This window comes from Ursus americanus, chromosome 30 (assembly GCF_024610735.1).
Source record: "Ursus americanus isolate L20-20 chromosome 30, mUrsAme1.1.p, whole genome shotgun sequence".
Taxonomy (NCBI): Eukaryota; Metazoa; Chordata; class Mammalia; order Carnivora; family Ursidae; genus Ursus; species Ursus americanus.
The window spans coordinates 922,740-936,805 of NC_142156.1; the positions used below are offsets into that span (position 1 = coordinate 922,740).

General features: G+C 49.6%; 1 protein-coding gene across 1 annotated transcript in view; it reads right to left on the bottom strand.

Moving 5' to 3' along the window:
- LOC148107425 (small G protein signaling modulator 1-like) overlaps positions 1-14,066 on the bottom strand; it is an 84,531-nt gene that overhangs the window by 21,205 nt on the left and 49,260 nt on the right. Inside the window, 5 exon segments of the mRNA XM_087857153.1 lie at positions 794-858; positions 3,225-3,363; positions 7,148-7,277; positions 7,668-7,831; positions 8,906-8,973. Of these exon segments, the coding sequence (XP_087713279.1) occupies positions 794-858; positions 3,225-3,363; positions 7,148-7,277; positions 7,668-7,831; positions 8,906-8,973 (566 nt within the window).

Consider the following 14,066-nt stretch of genomic DNA (forward strand, 5'->3'; position numbering starts at 1 on the left):
AATCCTTGCTCTTGGGAGCTCATGCTCTCCCTGCCCCTCCAGGCACTCGGGCACACGGCTGGCCCTGCTATTCCCCAGGCCTACGCAGGATATATTAACACTTTTCTAGAATCCCTGATAATACACACGATTTATCTCCCTCATCTAGGCTGGGAGGCTGGGAAAATAAAACGTGCTAAGAATCAACACAGCGAGTGAAGGAAAACAAACAAAACAGCCTTTGAGGTCAGACAGGCCTAGGTTTGAGTCCCAGCTCTGTCCTGCATTAGCGGTGTGACCTTGGACAAGTCACTCTGCCTCCTTGTGCCTTAGCTTCCTCATATGCTAACTGGAAATAATCAGAATACCTGTATTTAAGCTTTAATTTTTAACTTCTCCTTACTCTTCTGCTTCTGCCCACAGGTGAGGGGAACGGACTTTCGCTGAGCACCCATGACATGGAATGCTGGGTGCTAGGGGTTTTATACAGGCTTCTCTTTTAATTCTGAGAACAAACCCTCTAAGGCAGGCACTGGGGATGCGATGGTGACCAACCAAACCCCTGCCACGAGGAGCCCCATCGTTGGCTGCCCTCTCTAAGAACTAGAGATAAAACTTATGCCCAGTCCCTGGTGGAGGGAGTTCAGGCTCCGAGAAGTCTGCCTAACTTCACTAAAACTAGACACATCCGGGAACTAGGGGAGCCGAGGTTCACGTGCCAGAGCCGGGCTCCTTCCCCCAATACTGATGCCATACAACAGGCATTCGATCAACGTGCCCGTAGACCACAGTGGCAAAAAAGGCCAGTACGCACATCCATAGAAGGCTCTGGAAAGGATCTGGTACTTCATGTTGTCACAGAGGAGCTTCAGCGGTGCCCTGCAGGTGGAGGAAGAGGGGACACTTAGAAAAGACCACACAGAGCCCACGTTTCCTGGAGGAGTGGAGCCCGTTACCCGGAGGGGGCAGATTAAAACCAACCAGCCAAGGGGACTCTGGGGGGACTACTGTTTCTACCCATTCGTCCACTTCACCTATCAGCTCTGGGGTCACTTTCTCCCCAACTCTCTGTGGTTTGCATGGGGCTGATTCGACCCCGTGCAGGATTCAGGCTGGAGGCACAGGCATTGGGTAAGACGTGGTCATGTGATCCGACCTGAGCCAATGAGAACGAGCCCTGGGACTTTCGTTGGAACTACGGGGAGATACACACTCTTTTCTCTGCTCGAGTTCCTAAGCCAGAGGGATGTAGGGCAGTGGCTGCTGGGATCCATTTCTGCCGCTGCATAGGAAGGGCCTGCCTGAGAATGAAACCATCACGGAGGCAGCCAGAGACAAGAGGTGAAGAAACAGAGACATTTGTGTTCTGAGCGTCTGGAACCAACCATGCCTGAAGTCACTGCACCTCTAGACTCCTCAGTTCTGCTGAGATTTTCTTCTGTATTTGAACCAGTCTGCAGTGGGTTTCTGTCACTTGTAGAAAGAGTTCTGACTTCTGAAGTGACCCAGCTAAACCAAACTGAGCCGAACTGGGACTCAGAGTCTGGCTGTTGCAAAGGAGGTGACGCCTCAGAGCTTCTCCTTGCATGGGAATTTGGGGGGGGGGCTGTTTTGGCTGAAAGAGGAGAGGGGAGTAAGGCCCTAGCACTGTTGGGGAAATCAAGGACTGCTGATGGGACTGCATTCTCACAGAGAACAGAGTGGAGGAATATCTGCATCTTTTTTTCTCAGGACATCCTGGGGACACTCAGGAAAACTCAACAAGACAGGAACAGGGGCATGGCTAAGGTGTTCCAGTTACACACATGGAGGCATTAAACATGAAAATCACCCTCGTCATGGCCTCAAGTTGGTGGGGCTCAGGCTTGCTCAGTTTACCTAAGAAGAGCACCACACGGACAGCTGTCCCACAGGGGACTTGGCTTGTGAAAGGTGATGAACTCCCCGTCACTCCAGGTGTGGAAGCAGATGCCACGAGAGGGGACACTAGGTTACAACAGCATTTTTCAATGGCCCCTGGACCACAGCCCAAGAATCACTTGGGATTTCTCCAATATGCGGATTCCTGGGCCCCGCACAGACCGACTCAATCGGGGCCCCTAAGGAAGTTGTCTGGGAACCAGTATCACCTCCCGCTGGTGATTCTGATGCACACAAACGTGGGAGACTCTCTGATTACAGGAAAGCTTCTCAAACTGAAACGTGCACACACGATCTTAGGATCCAGTGAAATGCAGATTCTGCTTCAGTAGGTCTGGCAAGATGGACTGAGATCTGCCCCAGGATGCTGCTGCAGGTCTGTGGACCACGTGCCGAAAGCAGGCCCTGGACGACTGCAAGAGTGTGATGCCAGCTCCCACCCCTTAAGCTCCTATGGCTGAAGACAGGACCACCCATGGGGCCAGGGGCCTGGCATGGAAAAAGGGGTTCCACTCTCCCCAGCCAGGCCAGGTGGGTTTGGTGGGAAACAAGACCAGTCTCATTATTGCACTGAGCAGCCCTGAAGACACATGAGATCTGTCGGCCAGGAGATAGATGATCTGGGGGGGTCTAACTTTATCCAATAAAATAAGAAGCGTCACTTAATTGAACATTTCCAGGGGCTGGGTACCACGTGCTGGCCACATTAGACCAGTATCTGATTTGTCCTTACAATAGCTATGCAAAGCAAGCATTCGTATCCCCATTCGGTGGAGAAGCAAATGGAGGCACATGTGGTTTGCAGTGAGTAGTATTGCTAGTTTCCGCCTTCCAAGAGCATGATAGGGCTGCGCTTCCTGGAATGTTGTGGATGAGGTCAATGAGGCGTGAGCAGAAAGAGTATGTGCTGCTCTCAGGGTGGAGCATTTCATTGTCCTTCAGGAGCCCCAGACCTACCTTTCCCTCTGTCACTGCGACTGGGAATATTCCAGAAGGTGTCGTTCCATCAGCCAGGCCCTTTAATGTGGTGCAAGCAGAGCCCCCAGCTGACCCACGAGAGACACACAGTACGCATGATAAATCAACCTCTGTTGTACTAAGCCATTGAGATTCCAGGACTGTTTGTTACTGCAACATAACCTTGGTTATCCTGACTGATACGTGTAAGGAAGCTAGGACTTCATGAGGCTAGGATTTAACCCAGACCTCGATGATCTCATAGCTTATGTTCCTCCTCTGAATTCAGTGCTGGGCAAGACATGGGTATCTACAAATCTTTGGCAAATCCTTCCACACCCTCCACCCACAGATTAAGCCCCTCATACCTCTCATGGTTGCAGCCATTGGACGAGCCACCATCGGCCAGGCCACTCTGTGAACAGGGTGAGCAGGAGGATTTCTGGGGGCTGGGTTGCCAAAGGGGCGGTAGGTTGCTCACGGAGACATCCATCAGGTCCTGGGGGACTGTGGTGGACAGGAGGGTCGGAGCAAGAGCCCCGGTTAAGCCTATGTGGGTCACAGAAAGCTCATCCCAAAGCAACCAGCTTGCCCCTAGGCCAGCACAGGGACAGGGAAAGACCCTGAATGTGACAGTCAGAGACAGCGACCCCAATCATTATCTGACCCAGACCTGTGAGCCCACCTGATCCAGGGAAAACCACCACCAAGATTTGGGGCCCTCAGCAGACAGGCAGAGCTGATGAGAGCTGAAGAGAGAGGAAGAAGTGGGGCATGGGGGGAAGAGAGACAGACAAGAGGGACAGACCCAGTCCCAGAGCAGGAGGCCGAGCCTCACCATGTTGTCATTCAAGCGTCCTCACAGGAGGCTGACAAGAAGGAAGAGGAGCCTGCTGGGGGCTTCTGGGGACGGCTCATAGTCCCGAGTCGCCAGAGACAGACTCTCTGGAAGACAGAGTCTACCGGGGAGACAGAAGGGAGCCTAACTCAACAGATGAGGCAGGGTGCCAAGGACGAGGGACCCAATGGAGCTCCTGCTGATGAGGCCACCTGCACTGTCCATCATCCTGAGCCATAGGGCTCTTCCATCAACAGGTCTCAAACAGGTGGGTTACCCCCACCCAGAATCACGTGGCGGGGGGCTTCTTAAAAAGCCATGCCTGTATCCTACCCCTGACCTACTGAATTTAAACCTCCTGGAGATACAGCCCTTAAATCCGTATATCCAAAAAAATTTTGATAACAGCAGCCACGTTCGAGAACCAAGAGAGCATGACTGATATCCTAACACGGACACTGGTGACTTGTGATCACATGGTCCCAGGATGCAGCACTTGGAGTGTCCCTCACCGCCTTCCCTGCCAGCTCCATGGAAACCGCCCCGTCTGCAGAGCCGCATGACAGACACAACGGTGACTCACACATTACAATTTCTATCACTAACTTCCTGGCCTCCTGGCAGTTCCAGACAGGTGCAAACATTTTATTTTCTCTAGGACAGGGCTCGGGAAACATTTTCCGTCAAGGGCCAGGCAGTAAACATTTTTAGGGTTCGTGAACCATTTGGCCGCGATCATAGCCACTCAACTTTGTCATCATCATGCAAACACAGCCATCCACAAGCTGCAAACACGTGAGCGTGGCTATGTTCCAATAACACTTTATTTATGGACACTGAAATCTGAGTTTCGTATTTTTACAGGTCACAAATATTACTCTTCTTTTGATTTTTTTCAATCATTAAAAAAATGTAAAAACCATTCTTAGCTCATGGGTCGCACTGAATGAGGTTGGCTCCGGCCCCTGGGCCCTGGTTTGCCAAGTCCTGACCTAGGAGATTGAGAAGGGTGCACATCTGTCCCACAGGCCCTGCCCCCTCAAGGATGACTGGTAATCCCTGGCCTCTTCCCTTGGGCTGCGAGGCTGGGAAGTTATGGACCCAGGGCCACTTGTCATCAGAGCTCAGTAGCTGACAGGGCCCAGCCCTAGCCACTGTTAGTGCAGAAAGCTCCTCCCCAAGCTGACTCACTGATGAGCTGGCCAAGAAAGACCAGTGAGCCCCTGTAAAATGTTCTAGAAAAGCATCCCCAGTTCTCCGCCAGTCTGAGGGAAGCATTGATCAGCTTCAGCAAGCTGTGGCCAGTATGCCTTGGCCCCGGCCCCAGCATCTCACACTCCACCAGCATCACCAGTGGACCCCTTCCCTATGGACCCCACAACACTCCAAGCTGCATTCTGCCACGTGGAGGCTGGACAGCGTGAGGGCATCCATTTGTCTCCGGCTTCCCTCGTCCTGGGGACCAAGACTCAAAAGACAGCATGGCAGAGGTGGCCAGCACCCAGCCCCAGGCATGGGAGGAGCCCAGACATTACTGGGGGGCTGCTGCTTCCGGCCCGACACGGGGAAGGTGGTGTCCCATCTGGCTCGCGCCCACTGACCGCCCCTGGCCACCACCAGCACGGACCGGCTGGTAGGAACCACCGTCCTGGCGGGGCTCGCGGAGCCGGGGGCAGGGCTGCCCAGGGGGTCAGGAGCAACTTGAGACACAAAACAAAAAGCACTAGTGAAATGAAATGTCTGAGGTGGGCAGAACCCTGAAACAGCCAAAGAACCCACTCCTCGGGGCTTGATCTCCCCCCTGCCCGGCTCTGCACAGCTCCCATGTATTGTGTTGGCTTTGAGGAAGAAAGAACGCTGATGTTTATAAAATGCCCTACTGTGTGCCGGCTGCTGTGCAGGGATTGCTTTATCAGCCTTAATGCCCCTGTGGGAGACGCATCTCTCCTCCCATTCTGCAGAGTGGAAACTGAGGCTCAGAATGGCAACACTACTGAACCATCCACGGCCCCAGCAGGTGGTAACTGGCATAACAGCTCTTTCCGACCGAGGTCCCCTTTCTCTTTCTGCTAACGACAGCTATCACTTACTGAGAGCAAATATTATTATTATTATTATCCCCTTTTACAGATTTGGGAACTGAGGCACAGATGGAAGCATCATGCCCAAGACCACCCAGTGAACAAATAGTGCAGCTGGGATTCTGACCCAGGGCATCAGACCCCAAGACCCTATTCACACTCTCCTGACCGATATCCCCCCTCAACCTCATCCATCCTCTGTCCAGACCAGCAGTTCTCAACTGGGGCAATTCTGGCCCCTCAAGGACATTTGGCGATGTCTGGCGACATTTTTTGTTGTCGCAACCTGAGAATTTGCTAGATGCTATTGGCATCTATCCAGTGGGTAGAGACCAGGGATGCTGCTTGCCATCCTATAATGGACAAGACCCCCCCTCCCAAACACACAGTTATTCATCCAATGTGTCAACCCCGCCCTAGGCCAGCTCTGTTCAATAGGAATCTTCCCTGAGCCACCAGCTTATTTTAGAAGTTTCTAGTAGCCACACTAAAAGGGGGGAAAGAAACAGATGAAATCAATTTCAACAGTATATTCTGTTTGACCTAGTGTATCCCTAATGTTACCATTTTAACATAGAGTCAATATAACATTGCTGATGAGATATTTTACATTCTTTCCTATTGTTGCTCCAAAGTCTCCAGAATGCAGGGTGTCTTTTACACTTAAGGCACATCTCTCTTCGAACTCGTTGCATTTCAAGTGCTCGGGAGCCACACGTGGCTCACGCCTACCACGCCAGATGGTACAGACAGTCTCAGCAACACAGGAGTCTGAAAATGCCCTCCTCTGACTCTGAGCCTGTCTGCACGGTTCAGAACTTGTCTTTGCCTCCTCTGTGCACACAGACCGGGTGGTGGAGACAGAGGCAGGAAGACACTGAGAGGGGGTTTAGAACCATTTATGGCCCCTCATCCCTCCCACAGGGCCAAACTCTTCTCTCTTATTACTTGAGGCAGGCATCTGCAAACTTTTTCTATAAAGGGCCAGATAGTAACTATTTTTGGCTTTGTGGACCATACGGTCTCTGTCACAACACTCCCACTCCGCTGCTGCGGTGTGAGAGCAGCCACACACAATATGGATATGAATGGGCGGGACTGTGTTCCAATAAAACTTTATTTACAAAAGTAGGCAGGGGGCCGAATTTGGACCACAGGAAGGAGTCTGCCCATTTCTGATGTAGGCACTTCTTCAGAAAGGACGTCCTTGTTCTCAAAGATTCTGAAAACCATACATGACTGCTTGTGTTAGCTCTGTGAGGCTCAGGCCCCTGGGAAAAAAACCACTTGTCCTCTAGTTCCAAACACCTGGAATCATTTTCATGATCAGCTAACATCTGGATCCAGGGGGCCCAGAGACGGGGCAGCTTACCGAATTCAGACCGCATGCCGGGGCAGATGGTCCTGAACACGTAATCTGTGGCCTCGTCGTCTTCCTTGTCTGAAGACGTGGACTCGGAACCCTGAGGGCTTCGCTTGCGCAGTTTGGGAAATACTTTGCCCTGAAAGAAGGTGTCCTATTGCACAGTCCTTGGGATACACCTGTCCCCACAATCTGCACAGCCTGAGGGTTTCAGTGGGGTGTGTATGTGCCCACAAAGCCACTTAAGGATCCATGGGCAAGAATGACCACTCCTCCGGGTGCCTGGGTGGCTCAGTCGGTTAAGCATCTGACTCTTGATTTCGGCTCAAGTCATGATCTCAGGGTCGTGAGATCCGGCCCCAAGTCTTGGGTTGGGTGCGGAGCCTACTTGGGATTCTCCCTCTCCCCCACCCCTCCCCCACCCTGCTTGCACACACACGCATGCACCTCTCTTTCAAAAAATAAAGAATGACCACTCCCCGTAGCTGACCCCCACCCCAGCCTCCCTGGGTCCCCTGTGATCACTCACCTTTCCCCGCTGAGACCAGAGTGGAGGGTCCAGCTGCCCATGAGGGAGCAGCCCATTTTCCAGGCACGAGAGGAACTGCAGGAGGTGCCCTCCCTTGGGGAAGCAGAAAGGCGGCCTCTGGATCCCGTCCTGGCTGACCAGCACCACTGTCCCGCCGCTGTCCACTGCCACCACGACCCAGCCAGAGGAGATCCAGCGGGAAGTCAGTATGAGGCATGGGTATGGGGCCCTCCCGGCATACACATCCCCCCAGGCATGTCAAACCAGACCCACAGACCTGCTCCAAGGCTCTGAGAAAGGCCTGGGCAGAAGGTCAGGGCCAGTTTTTAGCCCCCGCCAAGCCTCTTCCACCCCACCTGCCACGGTCACTGACCAGGAAGTAGAGGACATGATCCAGAAGACTATGTTTGGCCCCGATGAAGTCACCCCCCAAAGGAAATGATGCCCCTAAACATGTGATGTCCCTCTACACCCTCAATCACCCTCTACGAATCAGCCTGACCTATTTCTTCATGGAGGCTTGCAGACCTATCCCTTCTCAGGGCAGTAGTTGACTTGCTAGCACGTATTGAGCGCTTACTGTATATAGCACAGCATGTTAAAGGCAGTGTCTTACTGGAATACTCAAAATAGACCTATGAGGTATATCTCTTATTGTGTGTTTTACAAGTGATGAAACCAAGGCTCAGAGAGGCGATGTAATTTGCCCAGGGCTGCACAGTAGGGCCTGGATCTGAACCCAGATCTGTCTCACTAACTAAGCTTCATGTTTTGTGCCTTGGTGGGGCATGGATCACTTGCTTTCTACAGCAGGATGGCCTTTTGCTTGTTCTGAATGTGCCTTCTCTGAGCCTTAAAGGAGAACTCTAGTTATTAATCCCAGATCTTGAGAGCACAGGCTTTGGAATGATAAAGACCTGATTTCGAGTCCAAACTCAGGAGTTCCCGGGGTGTGTGACCTCGTGCCAAGCTGTTTAGAGCCCTGCTTGGCACATCGTAAGCGCTCAATAGGCGTGAGCAGCTAATACCATGGGTTTGGTGCTGAGCCCTTATCATATGTCACAGGATGTTCACAACAACGCCAGGAGTAGGTGCTGTTGTGATTCCGTTTTACAGATGGGGAAACTGAGGCTCAGCGAGAGGTCACTTGTTTGAGGCTGCACAGGTACTAAGGAGGTGGGGCCAGGCAGGGGAGCCAGGAGGAACACCCCAGCCCCGTGCTCCCCCATGGTCCCTACCTTGCTGATGGCAGTGCAGGTACACAATCTCCTCCAGGCAGATGGTCATGGCATAGTCCCAGTAGACGCTGGAAGGGGAGGGATGGTTAGGTCCGCAGGATGCCTGCTCACCGATTCGTGGCAAAGGGCCCAGGAGGCCACGAAACCACACCCATGGGCTCCTGCACCCTTCTCACTAGGACCCACCTGTCTCCAACATCTGTATTCCAGGCTTCCCAGAATCCATCTCCCCTTCTTTGGTCCCAGCACCCCAGTTTTCTAAGGACCACTCCTCTCTTAACCCCAGTCCATGTGGCTGAGGCGGAGTCCACCCACCCTCTATGCCAGGATTCCAGGAATGGCCATCTGACCCCAGCCTGGCCGGTCAGCATTTTCCACTGTTCCAGCCAAGTGACTGGTTTAGGGATGGCCCTGCAACCCAAGCAGAAATAATGAGGCTCGGAGAGAGAGTTAAGATGGCAGAGGAGTAGGGGGTCCCCTTTTTCAGCCGGTCCCCTGAGTCGAGCTGGATAGGTACCAGACCAGCCTAAACACCCACGGAATCAGCCTGAGACGCAGGAAGATACATCTGGATCTCTACAAATGAACATCTCTAGCACTGAGCATTGAGGTACGAAGTGGGGGAGCCGTGAATCCCCGCACAGATATTGGAAGATAAACAGAAGGGGGAGGGAGCCACCGTGCTCGGGCACCGACCGGGAAGCAGGAGCCACCTGCACGGGGGAGCGGGCGGGCTCCCGGACTGGCACCCGCAAGAGAGAGAGCAGACTGAGACCGTAAGCCTGGGAACGCGCCCGACCAGAGTGAAAACCAACGCCCCGGAGTGCTCACTGGAACCGGACTGATACCGGGAGCTCGGGAGTGTGCGCGCGTCCAAACTGAAAACCAGAGCTCTGGAGTGCACACTCAAACTAGGCTGAAACCAACAGTTTGGGAGTGCGCGTGCGCGACCAGACTGAAAACCGGTGCTCCGGAGCACCCCGGACCACACTGAAACCGAGAGCTCGGGAGCGCACGCGGGAACCGGGGCGGCTGGCGGTGTTCGAAGCACAAAGGATAGGGACTTGCCAGCCCTGGAAGCGAGGACTGGGAGAGTGGCTGTGGGGCGCACAACCCGGGACACTTCAGGGTTTTTAGCAGCACCAACAGAAACAGAGGTAAAGTGGCCAGGAGAGTTCAGTGGAGAGCGGACTGTGATCTCTCTGTTCTGAGACAGAGGCTAGGATTCAGCCACTGCTGCTCTGACTCTCAGAAGAGGCACAGAAAACCATCAGGGAAAGCTGCCAGAGAACAAAAGCCCGGAATTACCAGCTCACATTGTGCCCATCCCCATCCCCCCTCGCAGGGGACGGGGCAACTCTACCCAAACAGGGGTGCCTGAGTATCAGTGCGGCAGGCCCCTCCCCCAGAAGGCAGGCTGAAAAATCAAGAAGCCCACATTCCTAAGGTCCCTATAAAACAAAAGCACGCTGCCTGGGTCCTGGTCAATAATTTGGGCTCTGGGCATCCCGGCTACCTCTCCTCATCAGAATGACGAGAAGGAGAAATACCCCCCAGCAAAGAAAAGACCATGAGTCTGTGGCCTCTGCCACAGAACTGATATTTATGGATATAACCAAATTGTGAGAAATGGAGTTCAGAGTAACAATGGTCAAGATGATGTGTAGACTTGAAGAAAATATTAACGAGAATATAGAATCTCTAAGGGCGGAAATGAGAGCGAATCTGGCAGAAATTAAAAATGCTATGAATCAAATGCAGTCTAAACTAGAGGCTCTGACGGCTAGGGTGAATGAGGCAGAAGAAGGAATTAGTGAAATGGAGGATGGGATGGTAGAAGGGAAAGTTAAAATGAAACTTGGCTCAAAAAAATCCAATCTCAAGAATGTAGGTTACGGGAGATTACTGACTCAATGAAACGTTCCAATGTCAGAATCATCAGCATCCCCGAAGGGGTGGAAAAAGAGAGAGGTCTAGAAGAGATATTTGAACAAATTGTAGCTGAAAACTTCCCTAATCTAGCAAAGGATTCAAGCATTCGTGTTCAAGAGGCAGAGAGGACCCGTCCCAAATTCAACCACGACAAACCTACGCCACGCCCGTCATGTCATAGTGCATTTCGTAACTATTAGATTGAAGGATGCAGTATTGAAAGCGGCCAGGGCAAAGAAATTTCTCACATACAAAGGCAAAAATAACAGGATTACGTCAGACTTGTCTACACAGACCTGGAATGAGAGAAAGGGTTGGGGGGGGCATTTTTAAAGCTCTTTCAGAGAAAAACATGCAGCCAAGGATCCTTTATCCAGCAAGGCTGTCATTCAGAATTGATGGACAGATAAGGACCTTCCAGAATCGCCAGACACTGACCAATTTCATAACCATGAAACCAGCCCTACAGGAGATATTAAGGGGGGGTTCTATAAAAGTAAAAAGGCCCAAGAGTGATACAGAACAGAAAGCTACAATCTATAGAAACAAAGACTTTACAGGCAACATGACCTCATTAAAATCATATTTCTCAGTAATCATTCTCAATGTGAATGGCCTAAATGCTCCCATAAGTGCCACAGGGTTGCCGATTGGATAAAAAGACATGACCCATCCATTTGCTGTCTACAAGAGACTCATTTTGAACCTAAAGATACATCCAGACTGAAAGTGAAGGGATGGAAAACCATTTTTCATGCCAGTGGACCTCAAAAGAAAGCTGGGGTAGCAATTCTCAGATCAGACAGATTGGATTTTACTAAAGACTGTAGTTAGAGACACAGTAGGACACTATATTATTCTGAAAGGATGTATCCAACAAGTGGATATGACAATTATAAATGTCTATACCCCCAACAGGGGAGCAGCAAGATACACAAGCCAACTCTTAACCAGAATAAAGAGACATATAGATAAAAATATGTTAATAGTAGGGGACCTCAACACTCTGCTCACAGACAGATCACCTAAGCAGAAAATCAACAAAGAAACAAGGCTTTGAATGAGATACTAGACCAGATGGACCTCATAGATATATATATATATATAGAACACTACACCCCAGAACAAAAGAATACTCATTCTTTTCGAATGCACATGGAACTTTCTCCAGAATAGACCATATACTGGGTCACAAAACAGGTCTCAACCGATACCAAAAGACTGAAATTATTCCCTGCATATTCTCAGACCACATGCTTTGAAATTGGAACTCAATCAAAAGGAAAAATTTGGAAGAAACTCAAATACTTGGAAACTAAGAACCATCCTGCTCAAGAATGATTCGATAAACCAGGAAATCAAAAATCAATTTAAACAATTTATGGAGAATAACAAAAATGAAAACACAATGGTCCAAAACCTACGGGACACTGCAAAGGCAGCCTTAAGGGGGAAATACATAGCCATCCCGGCCTCACTCAAAAGAATAGAAAAATCTAAAATGCAGTTTTTATATTCTGACCTCAAGAAGCTGGAACAGGAACAGAAGAACAGGCCTAACCCATGCACGAGAAAGCAGTTCAAGATTAGAGCAGAGATCAATGAATTAGAAACAAAGAGCACAGTAGTTCAGATCAACAGAATTAGAAGCTGGTTCTTTGAAAGAATAAATAAGATCAATAAGCCACTGGCAAGACTTATTCAAAAGAATAGAGAAAGGACCCAAATTAATAAAATTATGAATGAAAAGGGAGAGGTCACAACTAACACCAATGAAATAGGAAGGATCATTAGAAACTTTTATCAACAGCTTTATGCCAATAAATTAAACAACCTGGCAGAAATGGATGCCTTCCTGGAAACCTATAAACTACCAAAACTGAAACTGGAAGAAATTGATTTTTTAAACAGACCAATTAATTATAAGAGATTGAAGCAGTGATCAAAAATCTCCCGAAAAACAAGACTCCAGGGCCTGATGGATTCCCCAGGCAATTCTACCAAACATTCAAAGAAGAAATAATACCTATTCTCCTGAAGCTGTTTCAAAAAACTAGATACAGAAGGAAAACTAGCAAACTCATTCTATGAGGCCAGTATTACTTTGCCTGATCCCCAAACCAGGCAAAGACCCCCTCAAAAAGGAGAATTACAGACCGATTTCCCTGATGAATATGGATGCCAAAATTCTCAACAAGATCCTAGCTAATAGGATCCAACAGTACATTAAAAGGATTATCCATCATGACCAAGTGGGATTCATCCCTGGGATGCAAGGGTGGTTCAACATTCGCAAATCGATCAGTGTAACAGATCATATCAACAAGAGTCAAGAACCATACAATCCTCTCAATAGATGCAGAAAAAGCATTTGACAAAATACAGCATCGTTTCCTGATTAAAACACTTCAGAGTGTAGAGATAGAGGGTACATTCCTCAATTTCATAAAAACCATCTATGAAAAGCCTACAGCAAATATCATTCGCAATGGGGAAAAGCTGGAAGCCTTTCCCTTAAGATCAGGAACACGACAAGGATGCCCACTCTCGCTACTATTATTCAACATAGTACTAGAAGTCCTTGCAACAGCAATCAGACAACAAAAAGGGATCAAAGATATCCAAATCGGCAAAGAAGAAGTCAAACTGTCTCTCTTCGCAGATGACATGATACTCTATATATGGAAAACCCAAAGAATTCACCCCCAAACTACTAGAAGTTATAGAGCAATTCAGTAATGTGGTGGGATACAAAATCAATGCTCAGAAACCAGTTGCATTTCTATACACGAACAATGAGACTGAAGAAAGAGAAATCAGGGAATCCATTCCACTTACGATAGCACCAAAAACCATACATTATCTCGGAATTAACTTAACCAGAGAAGTAAAGGATCTGTATTCTAGAAACTACAAATCACTCTTGAAAGACATTGAAGAAGACACAAAAAGATGGAAAAACATTCCATGCTCGTGGATCGGAAGAATTAACATAGTCAAAATGTCTATGCTACCCAGAACAATCTACACTTTCAATGCCATCCTGATCAAAATACCAATGACATTTTACAAAGAACTGGAACAAACAGCCCTTAAATTTGTGTGGAACCAGAAAAGGCCCAGAATCGCCAAGGAACTGTTGAAAAGGAAAAACAAAGCTGGGGGAATCACAAGGCCAGATTTCGAGCTGTACTACAAAGCTGTGATCACAAAGACAATATGGTACTGG